Genomic DNA, 19,693 nt, shown 5'->3' with positions numbered 1-19,693 from the left:
TCAATCCCTTGATATGGCCAATAACAACCTCCACTTTACAATGAACAATTCTACCGTGAACCCATGTTCTAAATGGTCCACCGATGGACTACAAATTTGAGACTGAATAGTGCCAAAAAGTATAAAGAAAAATTCTACAAACCACCGGTGAACAGTGCCACAAGTACAATGGACGATTCTACCGTGAACCCGTTAGATTATTCATTATACAGTAAGTTCATCATACAATCCATTTTAGCCCCCTCCCAAAAAAAGAAATAAGAATATATAATTGTGAGATAAAATAGTTGATGCAAGAGGGGTAAAACATTATACAAATGTTTTAAGAAAAATAATATATAAATAATATAATTCTTTCTTTGCACCATCACACACCCAAGCAATGATTGCTACTATAATTTATTTCCTTTGGCGAGCAGCAATCATTCAAAGTGTTAAATTAACTTGTATAAACTTCCAACTTTTCAACTCATAGCTAGTTTTACCAAATATATTGTATTCCTTCTTGTCATATAAGCTACCAACATTAACATGCCCAAATATAGTATTGTTTAAAAAATATAAACTATTTTAGTCAAAGGATGTGTGTGAGAGAGAGAAGAACAAAGGATGTGGGCAGACTCTCAGTCTACATACTTTGTATTTGAAACGGCAGCCTAATTGCAGCCACCGAATGTTCCCATGATCAATAAACCTCAATATTTGTAGCAGACTAGCAGCTAAAGTTAAAAGGGGAAAATAAAAACTAAATAACAAAAATATGGATGAATGAAATAAAGAGTCCTTTAGTTACATCACAAATTACCTCTATTTATTTACATTATTGTGAGCCATCGTTAGCCATCAAATTACAGTATACAACAATCTCCTCCTCTCTACGCCGCGCCAGCCACCCATTCCGTAAGATTTATTAGGTTGCTCAAAGAAAAATTTGCAAAAATAATTTCAGAAAAACATACCTTGATCAACAACTTCTTGGATAGGATGCTGTTTTCATCCAGCGCCTCTGCCAATGTTTACATTTGACAAATGTTACTGAAAAGGACAACCAAACAATAATTGTTAATCAGATTTTGTTCAATATAAACTCATACTAACTAGAAAAAAAAAGGACAAATTTTAGCTTCATTTTTATCTAATATTGGTATAGCAGTAAAGAGAAAATTAATTATAATTGATCTCTGATGAGAGTAAGTGCTCTGCCTCTGTTTGAAAGTATGATGTCAAGCCCTAATAACATTTATCAATATCAAGAATTTTGCATACCATGCCCAGCTCAAAATGGACATTTTCATGTAATGGAAAACAAATTGCGGAATCGTTGTACTCTGCTTGAACTCTTTGGAGACTGTGCCTGTTCATGGGCGCCTGAACTCTTTGGATGCAAAACTCTTTTTTTCCTTCTTATCCGAAACAAAAAGTCTTCGGTATCTAAAACATATGAGACCTAACAACAGGTACCAAGAAGAAAAATGTAAGACTGGAAATTCAGAAACACAATCTAACAGGCATCATACTATACTCAAATGCAGGAATCAGTGAAATGAGCAAAATCAACCATTTAGGCTTGCGGGAACAATGACACATTTTGACAAACTAAGCAGAAGTATAAAATCTTATTATATTAATACCTTAGATGAACTGCAAGCTATCTTACACTCCAGACCATTAATAATTTGTAGTCCTTCCATAGCCTGGCTTGAAAATTCATCATTACCAGCATATCTACGTTTATTCCTGAAAATATGAATAAAATAAATAAACATTAGTATGCAATAGCGCTAATAATTTATAATTCTACTGCCTAATCAAATACCTCTTCAAGAAAATTCCTGACTTCTCTTTTTTGTCAGGGACGACAGATAGGAAGTCATTGTGTAGATAGGTTGAAAAATTAGGGTCCATTGACACAGCAGTCACTTCAGGTTTATCATGTCCAGAGTCCATCAGTTGAATAGACAGTTTCATTGGTCCAGGTGACTGCAATGGAACAAACTAGATTACAATTACAGAACGTGTAACTAAATAAAACTTAATTCAGGAGCAGACCAAAGTAGACTAGAAAGTAAAATAAAAGCTTACATATTCAATACGATATATGTTCTCATCATGGAGAAGAACACGGGCATTTTCATGATAAACCATGTCAACAAATTTTCCGGGTTTTCTCGATTTCTCATATGCATATAGTTGTAAAAGCTTGGTATCCATCTCATCAGCGGCAACAGCTTGAAGCTAAAATAAAATAAAGAGATATTTTAATGGTAGGAAAGATATTATGGTATGCAAAAGACAGAAAGAGGAACTTATGTATTTGACCTGTTTAACAAGTTTATATATCAACTTGTCTAATGTGAATAAGACATATGATTGAATTCCAATTATAGCTCGACAATCATCCTCAAATTTTGTATTATCAGAAGAACCATCCAGCAAACTGTAAAGGGCATTCATGAACCTGTAGCATAAAGGAGATCCCTCAGTCTTGTATAAATCTTCACACATATTCAAATTTGTTTTTGTAATATAATACATTTCCTAGGAATATCACCTGTCATATTGATCGGTGGAGCTTGTATCACTTGAAGCCTTCCATTTCCTATCGGCGGATGATGAGTTAATCTTTGCTGATTGTATCCTCTCATACAATGTCTGTCAGATTAATAGAAAGAAATATTACTAAATGAATATATAATAAACTCAAAAATATATATTTTGTCTACCACCATACATATATTCACACACACACGAGATTGTCACCCATCCAACTTTTCAAAACCTACATAAAAGGTTCCTCACTGCCTCAAATTTCAAATAGTACAAACAACTCCCTCTCCTAAAAGAACCATCTGCTCAGAGTCAAACTTTTAGGGATGAATCTCTTGGTAAAACATATCCAGTCTCTTATCACTGGCAAGAATTAAACCAAAAATAAAAAAACAGAAGCAAAAAACCAAGCGAGAAGAATAGTTTAGACATTATATTTCAGACAAATCATTTTTATTTTCTTTTGTGAACAATAGAATAAATAAGAGTACTAATGCTAGATAAAAATTTAACTCTGACGTTTGTACAATTGAAATTGCAGAGATCATCAGTACAGGTTATGAAAACCAGAGGGGAGGGGGTGGGGGGGATGTGTGAATAGATATTTCTGTACCTGATGAAGTCTAAGCAGCACATAAATGGAATCGTTTCCATAGAAAACTCGTGAATTCATGTCCTTCTCATGTAACATTGGAGGAACATGCTTTGCTAGAGGCTTCACAGTTAGTAGAAAGCGTTCAGAATATGGCAATGGCATTCCATCACCTTCAACATCATGAGCATCAGCTATTCCTTCGGCTTCACCTTCACTCTCAGCCTTGTTATCATGTTCCCCATCCTCATGCTCTTCTCGAGAACACTCCTCAGCATCAGCTGACTCACTTCCAGAAACATCAACATTTTCAGATGCATTTTCGCTGTCCTCTGATGACCTGTGAGGGCTTTCTTCACCTTCATCATCAGCATCAGCATCGTTTTCTCCTCTAGTTTCACCACAAACTTCTTCCCCGTGTCTATTTTGGTATTGCCGACTCACACCACCATCCTTTCCTTTATGCACTGCATCCAAACCATTACCTCCATAAACTTCAGAGTTATCTTCTTCAAAGTCTCCATTAGGAGATAACTCACCCTCTTCTCTTTCACTTTTGAAGGCTCGAACTGATTCCTCTTGGTACCGGTGAACTTTGGTGCCTCCGGTGATGGCCCCATTTGTGGATGTACCCAGTCTTGTAGAATCACCACCCTAAGCGATGATAAAGAAACAAAAACTCACCATATTATTCAGAATGATGCCTGGGTCTAGCAAAATTCAGTACGTTTCTAATAATGATGCCACAGAATTACTAGTTTTAACTTTTAAAATGGCAAAGCACATTAATATTTAGTCAACACTTTTGATTATGTTATAATGCTGAAAATATTTGAAGAATAATGATATTCATGAATATCGCAAGGATGGTGATCACTTATAGTCCCTTAAACACAGGTAAAAAAGAAACAGTGTTCTTCATACTGTTTTGAAAAGCTAACAACTTATGGCTTAGCATTCTAATCTTAGTAATTATATTACAATATGAGGATCAATTCATTGTAGAACGATCATTCATTAACCATATACTGATATACATGTTACAAGATGTATTGATCATGAACATACTTTTACCACAATCAGCTGGACCAAAATCAAGGAGACAAAATAGCACCTAATAAAAATCTGGTTTGCAATATAATAGTTCAAGATTTCTAAAGTCAATTCGCATTGATGTTAAGGACAGTGAGAAATGTCAATCATAGAATGCTTACAAGCAAAAACAGAACTTGATCCATAAAAAGCTACCATATAGCCTTTATAATTCACATGATATATTTTTTATTATACCACACATGCTGTCATTTTTTTAAGAACTAAAGACAGGCATACTCAATGTAATTATATGATATCAAAAAACAAGAAAGTGCAGTGTCATTGGTGTTTCACTTGCATTAGAAAGTATTTTAATAATTTTTTCAGAAGGTGGCATGGCATCAATTGGTTTACTGACAGTGCAAAAAAAAAGCCTTCATAAAGACAGCAAATCATGGAGAGCAAGCCCTAGCACAACAGTAAAGACGTAAAGTTGTGCCTTGGTTGGTCATGGGTTCAAATCCGGAAACAGCCTCTTTGCACATGCAAGGGGAAGGATGCGTACAATGACCCTCCCCCATACCTTCACGAAGCAAGGAGCTTCTGGCACCGGGGTATGTTAGTTTATTGACAGCAAATCAAAACTTATCCTCAAGATGAATCTAGAACAAGCATAATTTAAATTGAGACTGATATAAGCTGCACCCAGAGTTAATTCATACCTCTGATGACGGTATATCAAGTCCTCCCTCAACAGAAGCATTACCAGGTCTAGTTGGAGTGGCAGTGAGTCCTTGAACAAAGAAATGTATCAGTTCCATACATTCTCAGAAAGCAACAGTTTAAGATATAGGACAAATTAATGACAGTATTTTAAATGAATGGTAGGGTAAGCATCAAGAAGTATCATCATTGTTTAAGTTACTAACCTGACAAATTATCTATGTTTGTCCTTCCATTGCTTTGCTCCATTCCAGATGCTGGTGAGACATTAGCATTCACTAACCGTTCACTGGACTGGTCTTGCTTATTGTTAAATCCTGATGGTCCATCAGGTGTGAATGCAATACGATTCATTTTACCATGCTGTGTATTGCTGCCCAAAGTTTCAGTTTTACGCAATGCACAGTCATCAAGATACCTATCCTCTCTAACCCCACCATTTGACTGCCATGCTTTATTAGAAGTTGATTGATCTAATGGCATACAATCATCCCCATTTCTGGAAACATTTATATGCTTTGGATTCATTATGATAGCACCCACAACAGGGCTACAGTCACTTTCAGCAACAGTTGCAGTGCCATTTTTGACATGATTATTCTTAGCCTTGACAACATCTTCTGTATCCTCTGCACCCTGGGGCCGACAAGGAACACAAAGCATGGGTTCTAAAAATGTTGTCCAAACCTTCATAACTTTATCCACGTGTTCGGTTGTGCAAATTTCTCCACTGGAATATTTTATGAGCTGATATAAATCTTCATGAATATCTGGATCAGAATACTTAAACTCCAAGTTTGGAAGAATTGGCCGTCTATTTCCAGCAGCAATAGCAAGAAGAACATCATCTTCCTTGCGTTTCTTTTCACTGATTTCTTTGATTTCTGCCAGCAAGGCTGTAAAAAGTTTCATAAAAGAAAGATTTCAGTGTCAGGAAAATGGAAAGAATTATTGTATCATGATCACCAACATATGCCAAAAATTGTGCTGTATTCAAATCATATCCCACTGATTTTGTTATGCATAGTGTCTAGACTTTAGAGAAACAACGGTGTTGTGGTCAATATAAAATGAAGCAAAAAAATCAAGCCAAATGCACTGAGAAACACTAGGAAGGTGCCAGAAAATGTCAGAAATGGCTGGAGACAGCGCCAGAGAATAGTGGGTCACGTTTCAAAGACACAAGAGCACACAGTTGTTTTAGAATAGGGTTTCAATTACAAACCCCAAATAAGAGAAGCGAACCCACAAAATTGTCCCCCCAAATAAACCTTAAACGACAAAGTATTGTGGGGGTAAACGGGTTTTCAACCATTAATCAAACTTGTCTTGCTAATGCCACAAATAGCCGTTAATATGGCCATGATTTGTGCGACTCCAGGCACAACAGCAAGCAGTAACATGATGGGCTTAGAGTGGCCCATAGCCACAATGCGACAGCGCTACAGTGCGATTGACAACTCTGGTTTAAGTATATCAATATAATGATGATGATATCTCACATGATTAAAAAATTTACAACCTTAAAAGAATACTCTGATTCAAACAATAAAAGCTTCAAGAATTCAATGCTATTGAAATGAGGTAAGTGTGTCCCCCAAAATAAACCTTAAACGACGCAGTATTGTGGAGGTAAACAGGGGTTTTCAACCATTCATCAAAGTTGTGCCTGCTAATGCCCTAAATAGCCGCAAAAATGGCCATGTTTTGTGCCATTCCAGGCTCGACAGCAAGCACTGACATGATGGTCTTTAACAAAGTGACCATAGCCACAACGCAACAGCACTATAGCGTGCGATTGACAACTCTGGTTTAGGTATATCAATAAAACGATGATGATACCTTACATGATTAAATTTTTGCAGCCTTAAAAGAATAGTCTGATCCAAACATTAAAAACTCCGAGAATTCAACATTATTGAAATGAAAAGTTATTTATTACCTTTGGTGCTCAAGCTTTTTGTATCCTGTTGCTTAAAGTAGAAGCTACGGTGATCAAGAGATTTGTGATAGTTCTTAGCATATATTTCACCCCAAACTTTACTAAAATCAGCACGGCACCTTGCCCACTCTTCTTGTTTCTGCTTCAAGCGTGTTAATATCACTGGCAAAGCTAGAGGTGCATTCTTCCTTAACACTTCCATCACATCAAGCCCATGGTCACCGTATAACCGTTCAATACACCTAAGATTTATAGCTAAAGTAACACACAGAGAAAGTCACATCAGAATATGGAAAACTTCAAGAAATTAAGTTGCACTGCATATCCGCTTTCAGAAATTCCACTGGTCAATTGAAAAGACTATACCTGTTAAGTGCTCCTCAATACGAATTAGGCTGTCTCCTTTAATTATATTACTATTGATCTTGTCTAACAGCTCTTCTACTCGTTTGGTTGTCACATTTACAGACTCTAACAACATGTCAAGTTCAAACCTGCCAGCCCAGTTAACATAATATCAGCAAGTGCCAGTGATAGACAACTTACGGAAATCATGTCTTAATCAACCCAATCAGAGACAGATCCAGAAGTCTACTAAAGGGGGGGCTAAATTTTTTTTTCTTTTGTAATTTTTTAAATTTCTAACTCATAATATGTAATATTTTTTTAAAAAGAAAAATATTAACTATTTTTACACATAAAATTGAAACTATTTTTTATTTTAAATGATAATAATTTTAACCATAATCATAATAACAACAAACACATAACTAGTTTTATACAATTTTACACTAGCTATCATCTTAATCATTTTCATAATAACAACAAACAAGACTAAATTTACAATTTTACACTTACCAACTAAAAAATACATATACACGTATACATAAGAAATACCAAGAGGGGGGCTAGGACCCCTGTCTGCCCCCCCCTCTACATCCGTCACTGAACCCAATGATGGCAAAAACAAAAACTGGAAAAATTTGGCAACTGTGACAATGATCATCAATAAAAGATAAATCAACAAAACAATTAGTTTAAAATGTACTTAAACGTCAACAGCAAGCTCTGACCTGTCATCTTCACATCTAAACAAGCTCTCTTCATACTGATTTTTGCGCATATGTTTGAAGGAATAATCCTCACTTCCTGAAGTGACAGACACCCAGTGATCATTCAACACTCCGGCACCAAGTTCTGTTTTCTGGCTAGCTACAGGTATTGGGTACTGCATAAGCACAAGATAATACACACGCAGAAAACAATCAGCAAGAGAATATCAGAGGTTCCATTAGAAAAATAAAAAAAATACAAAGACACAAAACAAAAAATCAAATATACATTTTTCGGTAAGAGGCGGTAACTAGGAGTGCACTGGTCGCAGTTAGAAAGGTCCAGCTCATTTATAGGTTTGGATAAATACTTTTCCTTGCTGGGATATAGAGACATCTTAGAACCTAAAACATCCTTGTTGGCAATCACAGTAGATTTGTCCCTTTCTCGGAATTCACGGTCCCTTTCTTTCATCCCATCATCCCTATAACGGTCTCTATCTCTATCTCGATCCCGATCTCTATCCCCGTCGTCAACCTTTATTTGTTTCAGTCCATGTCCATCATTCCATAAGGACTCTGGTAAACACAAGAAAAATTTAGGATGAGACGATAAAACTGAAAATGTTCACGTGAACCCAGATCACTTTACATAAAAAAAAAGGAGTATCTATCAGAAGATAACGGTAAAACATCTTACTTTTATTCATAACACCAGCAAGGAATCCACCATCTGCATCATAGGACCTGATTAGAAATAAATTACAAAATTTAACTTCATAGAAAGTAATAATTAGTTTGAATGTTACCATTCTTTTCAGATTGAAGCAAAAATTCATTAAACCCCTCCATAAGATCTGGATATTTTCCCAGTAAATCGCCCACCTGGAAGAATAAGCGACCAAGAGTCTATCATATTGCATTGCATGACTTGTAAAAGGACTATACTTCAACGGAAATATATTACAATATGAAATATAGTAAAAGCAGTTAAGGCTGGTCCTTAGAATGATCAAGAGAAAAATTCAGTTATCTTCAAGCTTTTAACATCATATTCTATTTATACAAGTTTTCAGGAGAGAGGAATGACCTTCTAGAAAGATATCAATCAACTGTTCTATTACTTATAGTTTTTGATGAGCAAATTCAGTTAAAACAAAGTTTAGCAGATTGAAGTTGAAGTAAGCTTCAGCATTGACAATAGATCTACTTTAATGCTCCAAATTCGTTTTGTTATATTTCAATATAGACAAGTTTAGAAGTGAGAAGATGGGTTTAGAAGGAACAGTCCACCAGCTTTGTCAAGAATAAATGGACAAAAACTGAAACCACACACAAAGCAATTGATCACTTCAGAAATAACATAAACTCATTTAAGTCCTTTCATTCAATAGCTACTCCAACATTCCATTCAAATGGTCTTCCGTCAATGTATTGTCTTAGTAGTACTTAAATTATTTGCACGGAAATTGATTATTCCTTCAATTTATTGAATGTCTATTCTCATCACAGGACTTCATTATTCCTTGAAATTTGTCTGCTGGCACACTCACAGCCCCCATAGGACTATGCTGGCCCAAACCAAATTTTGCCTGGCCCAACTTCAGTCTCAAAATTGACAGTTCACAATACAACACTTAAATAAATTCTCAAGTTTATGCAACAATAATATAATCTAATTTGTCTTCCTTCCATAGTTCACCATCACAGTTTATGAGGAAATTAAGGTCAATCAATGTTCATTGCCAGCCAAACCAACATAGATTGACAAATTAAAGTCACCCATCTTGACAGAATCTAACACTAAAATCAGTGAAGTGTCTTATAAAAATTAATATGCAAACCATACCAATGACTGCAACTCATGTCGGGTAATTATTTCCCTGCTGTAGATATGTAAGCACTTCAAAAATTCCTGGTAGTCATCAGGATTTCGTAATTTTTCTTTGACATTTTCGCAGAAAGCAAATTCTTGACTGTACATACCTGAAATGACAAAATTAGAAGTTGATATCTTTTAGTATTTTTTCCATTTATTTATTTCTTTCCTGAGTAAACATCAAAGCATACGTTCCATAATTTGTGCATTTTACATCATAGGTTAGTTAAGAAAGGTAAAAAAAATATACAAAAATAAGTTGTCGATTCAAGATCAAAAGTAATGATGGCATACTCACTTTTCAGAGAATTTTTATCATCACAAGTGGATGGCATAGGAGGCGCACCAAAATTTTCATCTGCATCAAGAAATGGTTCAGCTCCAGAGTCTTCAACCTTACGATTCCGTTTGTGAGAGAATCGCTCCCTATCTCGAGCCCCATCATGCTCAAAATCTCTATCATCCCTTTCACGATCTCTCTTGTCTCTATCTTCTCTACGTTCCTTTTCCTTCTCCACACGTCTCCTCTCCTTTTCTATCCTTAACAGACCTCTGTCGTTATCTGGGTCAGGACGATCAACACTGGGGTCATGATCACCATGTGAAACAATGGTCCTTTCTCGCTGACATGCAGATGAGTAGAATGTTAGCTTCATGAGCAACTATAAAACTCATAGGGACAAAGCAACAGAGTTCAACAAAGACAAAAGGGAGGCCCTTGAGGCTCTACAGGGTTTTAATTTCTCAGGGCAAAAATCATCAAAGACATACTAGGCATAACATTTTCAGTAAAAAATAAATGATTTAGATGTTCAATTTACAAACCCTAGCAGCTGACAAGAGTCCCAAACATCAACAATTGTTAATTTTTTACATCATAACACTTCTACCCATTTTAACATTAGATGGCTGGCATTTTTGGTTTATTTTTAGCTATCAGTAATATGTTAAAGGTGTGCCTCACTAGAACCATAAATGCGCTAGAGGCAAGCACCTCAATGAAGGGGCAGCACTTCAACAAGTAAGAGGTGCTGACCCCTTCTAGCACCTCACCTTAGCTCCTTAGGTATGCCTCAACAGCAAAGAGGGACATAAGAATTGGAGATAAACCTTTTCAACGTGCAATTGTCGTATTGTTGGCATTGCAGAGCTCCTATCACGAAGCATAGAATTCCGAGCAGAAACAAAATGAGTAGAGGCAGCTGCAGAAGCATCTGGAAGAAAATGAGTAAACTCATCAAGAAGATCAGGGTGGTCCTGGAAAATAGCAGCAACCTGAAGAAGTCCAATATACGATTAAGATGAGCATCAAAAGAGATACTATTACCAGAGGAAATAAAGGAAAGAAAAAGGATAATGGCCAATTATAGCATGATAACACATAACACAGACATACACACATACCTCCTGGTAGACCTCAGTAATAGATTTGTTTTCCTTTCTGTACATATTCAATATGTCAAGAAATGATTTGTACACATGATCATCACCTTGAAAACGAGTCTGCATGAAAAGGATCCATCAGACTCAAAAGCAAAACTATCCATTGGTTGAAAAAAATCTGTATAGTTAGAACTCATCAGACTCAACAATGCTCTTACCTTTATCTTGTTCACAAAATTTATAGCCTCTTCAAATTCAACAGGTTTCTTTGGGGCAAGTTGTTCATCCTCTGATGGAAGTGTGATTTCGTAACCCTTAGGCAAGAAGGTGTTAAATCCCAATATAAGATCTCTATGGCCTTTAAACAGTTCCTTCACTCTTGCAATGACACCCGCAGTATCAATTCTACAATGCACCAAAAGGAAACACAACTCAATTTCCACTAACAAAAACAAGATCCCCTTTCGCAACATAATACACAAAATAATGAACAAATAATTGAGCGGGAGGGTGGACAAAGAATACGTTACAACATGATCAAACCTTTGAGCCTTGAAATCTTTCATAACCTCCAAAAAGTCATCATACTTGTCCCTCTTATCTTGAAATATATCCTTTACTGCCTTGAGATATGCTAGGGCATCATTAGTTGTCAGTTTCTGAGCACCTCCGTTCATTATCTGCGGTTGCCCAGACCTTCATTCCAAAAATTTCATAAAATATTCAGTGCACAAATATAACCTAAAAATCAACTCATGATGAGAACGATTCAAACATTATCCAGATAAGAAGCATCCGATCTCATTTCACAGTCAAAAAATCCAACAAAAACAAAAACTTAGACGCTTCACTAAAGCCTATACCTATAAAAACAAATTACAGAGCAAAACAACTATAGAAACTCCTTCGATTTCACATAAGCACACGGAAACACAAAATTTCACCGCACCGAGAAATCAAATAGCCTAATCACTCGATTGAAGATGGAAAAGTTTGATCAAGCAGAAAATACATAAAAATCAAAACACGAGCACAGTGTAATTAAATTGAAGATGACAAAGCACCAAAAAAAAAACACAAACTTACGCTTCTCCTCGTGAAGACACCACGGGCCGTTTGAGTTGAGAACAACTCGTGAAAACTTCATCTCTGGACCTCTTCATCTCAAACCACAAAAAGCAGAGAAGCAACACTCTCTCTCTATCTTCAACAACAAATCATGCTTCCAAACTCCGAAAGAATTCAAAATCCTCAAACTTCAGGCTTCTCATTCGAGCAAGAGCAAGAGCAACGAGCACAGTTCAGATCTAACCGCGAGGAATCAACGCGAAGCGCGAATCCTAACCCCTGCCTCCGCGAAAAGGATCACCTCGGAGGAGCCAAATCCTGAAACAACAGAAAAGAGAATCGCAAGCGAAATTCGCATTATTACTTCAATGTAAAGCAACGTCAGGAAACATTAGAACGAAGGAAGAAGAAGAAGAAGAAGAAGAAGAAGAAGAAGAAAATTTACAGAGTGATCGCAGAGTCTCTGAACTTAGAAGAAATATAGAGAAAGAAATAAATATTAAGAGATAAAAATGCTTCGTGTGACAAAGTTATTTTCTTTCTTTCTCGAGCCTTTGTGATTCTTCAGAAAGCGTCAACGTTGAAGTGCTGAAGAGAACACAAAGGTTTTCTCCACAGAGAAGTTTCTTTTTCTTTTTCTTTTTTTTTGCTCTCTCTCTCGGTTTGAATTGCAAAGAGATTATTAGCTTTTCTTTTCTTTTCTCTTTGATTTTCTGGGCAAACAGAACGAGAGAGAAAGAAAGAGACAATGAAAGAAATAAAAAGAGAGAAGGAGAGAGTTAAAACGTTGTGCATATAATAATAAGAACGAGAAAAAAAAAAATGAGGGTGGTGGCGTGGCGGTAGTAAAATTTGACCTTTGTTTCCCGGTCACGCTAGTGTTCACCGTTTATAAGCGGTTAGTCCTTCCCCCTAAACACGTTTTCTGAAATGAAATTAGGGCAAATCGAGAGATTCTAGCGTGAGGGTGTAGTAATTTTTAAGAAGGGCAAATATGAAAATCATGCAGCGGTGTTTTGGGGATTTTGGTGATGATAATAGGGTTTGATTTTTTTTTTTATATATATCTCTTTTTTTTGTTTGTTTGGTATGAGTTTATGAGTAGTAGTTGTTGGTGAATAGAATGTATTGCAAGACTTGTTCTAAGTGATACATGATGATGAAATTAGGTCTAACAGATAGTGAGAGAATGGGTAAAACTCTTTTATAGTGTTTTTTATTTCCGCTTCTTCTTAAATGGGGATTCGTTATTACCCTTATGCTAATAGATTTGTTTCATTTTTTTGTTTGGGTTAGATATTTCGAATTTACTAATATTGAGGTGAAAAATCTTGGTCCTATATTATAGTTCAATAGTTTCACTTTGTGGTCTAGAGATTGTGTTTGGCCGTTAAGGGAGTTGTAATATAGGGCCTCGAGGTATGAATTATTGGCAAATAATACTCTACGTTGAAGCCGTGACTTAGATGATACTATCCTCAAATCAAATCTAAAAAAATGATACTATCCTAATTAAAAAGGGAAATTTTTTATCTCATAATAAATACCATATTATGATTTTTTAATGTAATATTAATTATTCTTTTTTATCAATACTTTTAATAAATATTATTTTAAATTTTTAATTTATTAGTTTATATATATATATATAAAATAATTTAGAATGATACTTATTTATTTTGGGATGGAGAGAGTGGTACTTTCTTCTTGTTGTATGTTAAAGAAGTGGTATAATTATAAAGTTTTGTTAACTTGAATATTGAAAATGGGTTTCAAACCCAATTCAACCCCTTAAATATCCAAGGCCCACCTACTAGTTATGGCATAACATAAGGAGAACTGGAAAAGTGTTTATTGTTAAATAGTAGTTTACTTTAATTGCAATGATTCGTTTGTGGCATGAACTGAACAGATCTTAGGTTTATAACCAGTTCACTTGTTAAAGAAGGCAAGAGGTGCTTTGTTTCAAAGGACAAGGCATATCAAGGAAACAGTGCTCATTTATGTTGTTTTATTAATGATGCTGAAACAACTTGACTGTTTAACAGACACTAAAAATGCTTCATTTATTATGTAATTAATTTAATGACCAATAATTAATTTTTAATAACATGCATATATACATTCAAGACTATTGAAATTAGGCAACACACTTGTAGTTTTCTTGCTAACCCTATCCATTACTGAACGTCTTGGAACCTCCTCCTCATAGATGTGGACAGATTCGAAAACAATTAGATTTTTTTTATGCCTAGTGTAATTGGAGGTAATATATATATATATATATATATATATATATATATATATATATATATATATATATATATATGTATATATATATATCGTCGAAATAAAATAAAAAATTGCCAGAATGGAAGATTAGTGGATACTTAAATAATTATTTTTGTCGTTCTAAAGAATATTTATCTTTTGGAGTGAATCGAATAACACGGTAATTTTTCGATCCTTTTATATCATTGATTAAACTATAAATAAAACAGCACATGATTAATTACTAATTTACAAAATAGCAACACAAAAGAAAATAACAATAAAGGCCTATATTTATAAATTATAATATCATTAAGAGTTAGTTCAAGTGGCAGCTAATTTTTTACAATTCACTTAATCAAAGAGTTGTTTAAATTTTACTAAAAAAAACAGAGACATGCACTCGTTTATAGTACAAATTATAACTATTTAGGAGACATGATTTTTTTAGAGAAGATTTAGTAGACACTATTTGAAACGTGGGAAAATGGCATAAGATTTGAATTCCTAAATATCTGCTTCGATAATATCGCAAGAAAACAAACTCTTGAACCTAAACCTAAACTAGCGTAATTATTATTATTGTGCACGAGTAAGTTTATAACCTACATATTTTATATAGGTTAGTATTTTTATATAAGTTTTTAATATATTTATTTATTATTTTAATTTTAAAAATATTTGTTAATAAATATTAAATAAATAGTTATAAAACTGATATGTGTCGATGACATATAATGTTAATTTATTTTTATAGAAACAAATAATGTTAAATTTAAAACTTGTGTAAAATATAATACACATGGCAAATAATCTTTTAAGATTTTTATTAAAAATATATATATGTCTAACAATATTGTTGAATTTCTAGTCCATATGTGTGTGTGTGCGTTGCTTTTTCTCACTGTTAGGCAGATATTGACTTTGAGTAATTGATTCAATTGCTCAAAGAGTATCTTTTTTATATATTTAATTTTGTGTTTAATTGCGTGATTTACGATTAATGAACTTTGTATATACTATTGCCATGATTTGTAAAATCTGCCCGTAAGGTTTAAAAGGTTGTAATTGCTTTGGATTAAGTTCTAGTTATGAGGATTAAATTACATGATTGAATAATATGTGTAACAAAAGTTGGTGATCTGAAAATGGGTATGTTGGGATAATTTGTGAATATGTTGCATTGTAATCTAATGGTATTTATCCTACTATCGTCCTGACTATTTTATTTTAAAGCTGTGTTCGTTTTTGTAGGAAAGAGAGCATGAAAAAGTTACAGCAGCGATGAAAAGGAAAGAAATGAACACGAGAGTTTTACGAGTCTAGTTTTCTTTACAAAATTGAGATGAAAGGCAAAGAAAAAATATAATAAAAATGCATGAAGTCGAGTATTTTTTAAATTCAATGTAATCACACCAAAATAGAGGGATGATACGACAGGTAGTCATGAGAAGATATGTTACAAGTCTCATATCGAATAAACATAATGTTACGACAGTTAGTAATGAGAAGATATGTTATAAGTCTCATATCAAATAAACATAATCTCATAATAAATCGTATAAGTGAAAAACAATCTTTATCTTATAAGTTAATGTTGTATAGCTGAGTTAAAGTCTGAAATACTTTCTAATGTGATAGGCACACTCATAGAAACTGATTTTTCATAACACAGTCACAAGTTAAAAAAATATTAAAAGAAAAAGAAAAATACTAACACAGGGTAGTTTGGACATTTGTGTCATTTTTAGTGATTTTTTTACTGTTCCTGTTTGAGTTGCAAATTTGAATGATGACTAATTACTCTAGACTACCTTGTTTTGTGTAGATGAATAGATGTACGTACTGTATTTTGTTTCTCGTTATAGATAGATTTTCCCATGCTTCTAATAGACCACTTCATTTGCATGTCTAGAGAATTAATTATAAATACGCTGAGATGAGTATGTAGATGGATCAAAATTCTGAAATTTGGTTTTCTAGCTATAATGGAATTTGATTTGAGGCAATCATGGTAGTTACGTAATTATGGAAAAATCTTTTTTTTTTTTTAATTTTCTACTTTTGAGAAATTTTCACTTAAATTACTTTGCTAATGTTTTCAATTGCTTTCAAGTTAAGGTATGGTATTTGTGTATGGCTTTTGGTTTTAGTAAATCCTAAACTAAGTTTTTCTAATAACATTCACTCATATTTTTTTCATTCACAAATATTAATTATTAGTTTATTATTTTTTAAAGCTGAAGTAATCATTTACTCATTATATATATACATACATATATATATATATATATATATAAACTTATCTTAATATTACCTCATATTAAACACTTTACTTTTTCTACCCTTAAATTGATATTAATTTAGTTTCTATTTTATTTTTTAAATTTATTCGAAAAATGTTAGTTTGTTCGATTTTTTAATTTATAGGATCCATCATTTTACATGTATAGCCATAAATAAAATACAATTAATTTAATAGTTAATAAAACATGTTAATATTCTTAAATGTACTCCCACGTTGAAAGAAGCATACTAATAGTTTTACGCGTAGTTTAAGTATATAATATAAATTTAATAAACTATATATATTAATATTTTTTATCAATGACTTTTGAACAAAATAACAATTTAAAATTATTAAATTTTATTTAAATTATTTATTTCTTATCTACTATTGTACAATAATATAAAAGTTTATACATTTTGTTTTTTCTATTTATTAAATTTTTTGCAAAAGAGAGGGAGAACAAAATTTTTATTTGTAATAAAAGTTATCGAATTTCATAATTTTATAAAATATTTTTTTGTTTATTTTTATAAACATTTAACTATCTGCTTTTTTAAAAAAGAAAATTCTTCTCTTCCTTTTCTTTCTAAAATTCAACTATCAAAACACACCTTTAAAATTTGATCTTCATGAAAAAAGCTACACGATTGTCCAATTAATTGAGTTTATATTCCTTGCAGTTTCTGATCTCATCCAGACAAGAGAGACATTGATCTCTAATTCATCTAACAAAAAAAATGGGGATCTGTTTTTTTTTCTCTGCACTTTCCAATATTGCTTTCGGGATGATTATTCAATTCGGGAAGACAATATGAACTTTTGTTAAAGATCTGGAACACAATATAAACTTTTTCATGGGCCTCTGTGTGTGTGCCCCATTCATTATAAAATAATTGATATGGAGTACCAAAAAAGGCTTTTGCTATATCCATCTTCCCTTTTTGATAAGTACACTCCCACTTGTTTTCTTCCCTTATATATACCCATTAATAATAACATTGATATATAACTATTATTCCAAAACGTCTTTTCTGAAAATGTTTTGTTTTGAACATTTCAAAAATTACTTTCTAGAACACAATTTTATTTTTGGTTAAATTACTCATTTGGTCCCTATAGTTTCATGATTATTACTTTTTTAGTCTTTATAGTTTGAAAGTGGTCTTTTTAGTCCCTATAGTTTACATTTTAATTCTCTTTAAGTCTCTTTAGTTTTAAAAGTGGTCTTTTTAGTCCCTATAATTTCATGATTATTACTTTTTTAATCCCTATAGTTTTCAAATTACAGGAACTAAAAGAAAATTAAAATATAAACTATAAGAACTAAAAATAACACTTTTAAACTTCAGGAACTAAAAGAGAATTAAAATGTAAAGTATAAAAACTAAAAAGACCACTTTCAAACTATAGAGACTAAAAATGTAAGAACTATAAAACTATAGGGACCACATGAGTAATTTAACCTTTATTTTTTAACATTCCAAAGGTATTTTCCAAAACACAAAAAAGTATTACGGAAAGTACTTTTCAAAATGTTTAGAAAACCTTGTGAAAATATTCAAGCAGAACATTGGGACCATTGGAAACCCACAAAGAAAATATTGTACAATAATGAAGAAATTGAATTGGAGAAAACATACGATTGATACATGTCCTTCAATCTAGACAGCTCTGAGATGTATTCTACTGCGAGAAGTTGGACAAAATTAAGATTCAATTGAACGTTGGTGCATATGTAAAATGAAAGACATCAATAGTATTGTGTAAGTGAACAAAATAAAACAAAAAACGAAAGTAGTTGGGAGCATAAAAGTATTACATTGGAGTTTGGAGGATGAAAAAACCCTAGCATTGGAGTAAGAAATCAAACAAGGAGGAACAAAGTAAGATCAAAATAAGAGATTGAAAGGGGATGAACGGAGTGAGAAAGAGGAACAAATGCGATGAATGAGAGGGAAATATGATATTGTTATGAAAGAGGGAGTGTATGTGCGCTGAAAAAGGGAGTGTGTGAGGGAGAAAAGAAGGTTTGAGAGGGAAAATTTACTTAAGTAATTTGAATTTAATAAAAGGAGAAGTCAAGTGTACTAAAAAATAAAGGGAGTGAATATAGAAAAAGCCCAAAATAAAAAATCCAAATTCCAATGTCCAAAACACATATATATGTTGCTTATAAAAAAATATACACACGGTTGTTTCGATAAACTCATAATGTTTGAAGAAGAAAAAAACAGTTAAAATCAAATTATATACTCAACTTTTATAGAAGAAATTTTATTTAACTTTTTCAAAAGGTAAAGTACATAAGTTAAAATATTTAAGTTATGCAAAAAAAAAAAAACTCAACTTATTTATTTTCCTAATTTTTTCTCTTATAAGTATTTTCATAAAACTCTATCAAAACAAAACTTTATCAAAACAGGGTCACGTGCATTTCCTAGTTTAGTAGGAAAGGCAAACCGTTCTAGACATGCAAATCTGTTATATTTTTATATTTTAGAAAGTGTTTTTAAGTGTTAAAAAGCTTTAGTTTTGATACAGTATTAGTGTAAAAGTTTTATACTGTTAATTAATTTGAAAACTAACAGGATCGTGCTCTGCTCAGGGCAAGAGAGAGGATAATAATGGGTAATATTTATATCGGGTAGATGACTATTTTGTTTTCTAAATATGTAAATTAAAGATAATTTAGTTTAAAAAAAAACAAAAAATTCGATTTAGTTCTGTGTAAAAAATAATAATAATTTTGTTAAGTTTGTAGGATCATTTTATTATAATATTTTGATGACTAATTTAATAATAAATTATATTTTTATGATCAATTTCATACTATGTTAAAAAAATTAGAAATTAATTTATCATTAAGTTATATATAAAACATAATTATCATACTTTTTACATATTTAGAGAT

At 32.8% G+C, this 19,693-nt stretch overlaps 1 protein-coding gene across 3 annotated transcripts; it reads right to left on the bottom strand.

The window, feature by feature from the left end:
* Nucleotides 1–608: 608 nt before the first annotated feature.
* On the bottom strand, nt 609–12,983 carry LOC114379590 (paired amphipathic helix protein Sin3-like 4). 3 transcript variants are annotated; one of them, XR_003659539.1, is made up of 25 exons: nt 12,667–12,983; nt 12,240–12,539; nt 11,697–11,849; nt 11,372–11,558; nt 11,175–11,273; nt 10,881–11,045; nt 10,069–10,393; nt 9,741–9,877; nt 8,701–8,776; nt 8,592–8,624; nt 8,181–8,470; nt 7,913–8,067; nt 7,206–7,333; nt 6,840–7,094; nt 5,104–5,793; nt 4,897–4,967; nt 3,161–3,793; nt 2,552–2,652; nt 2,320–2,458; nt 2,083–2,235; nt 1,817–1,980; nt 1,632–1,737; nt 1,267–1,447; nt 960–1,035; nt 609–875 (listed from the first exon to the last, which is right to left on the bottom strand). XR_003659539.1 is itself a non-coding variant. In XM_028338286.1 (25 exons), the coding sequence occupies exons 2-24, from the start codon at nt 12,314–12,316 to the stop codon at nt 1,292–1,294; spliced, it is 4,221 nt and encodes a 1,406-aa protein (XP_028194087.1). In that variant the 5' UTR covers nt 12,317–12,539; nt 12,667–12,983; the 3' UTR covers nt 611–1,035; nt 1,267–1,291. The 3 variants fall into 3 exon arrangements, 2 of the variants coding, with proteins under 2 accessions (XP_028194087.1, XP_028194078.1); XM_028338286.1 differs by having other exon boundaries at nt 611–1,035; nt 3,161–3,606; nt 3,679–3,793; XM_028338277.1 differs by having other exon boundaries at nt 611–1,035.
* Nucleotides 12,984–19,693: the final 6,710 nt, after the last annotated feature.

Source organism: Glycine soja, chromosome 2, assembly GCF_004193775.1.
Source record: "Glycine soja cultivar W05 chromosome 2, ASM419377v2, whole genome shotgun sequence".
In the NCBI taxonomy this organism is placed as follows: domain Eukaryota; kingdom Viridiplantae; phylum Streptophyta; class Magnoliopsida; order Fabales; family Fabaceae; genus Glycine; species Glycine soja.
This window is presented reverse-complemented; position numbering and strand designations above follow the sequence as displayed.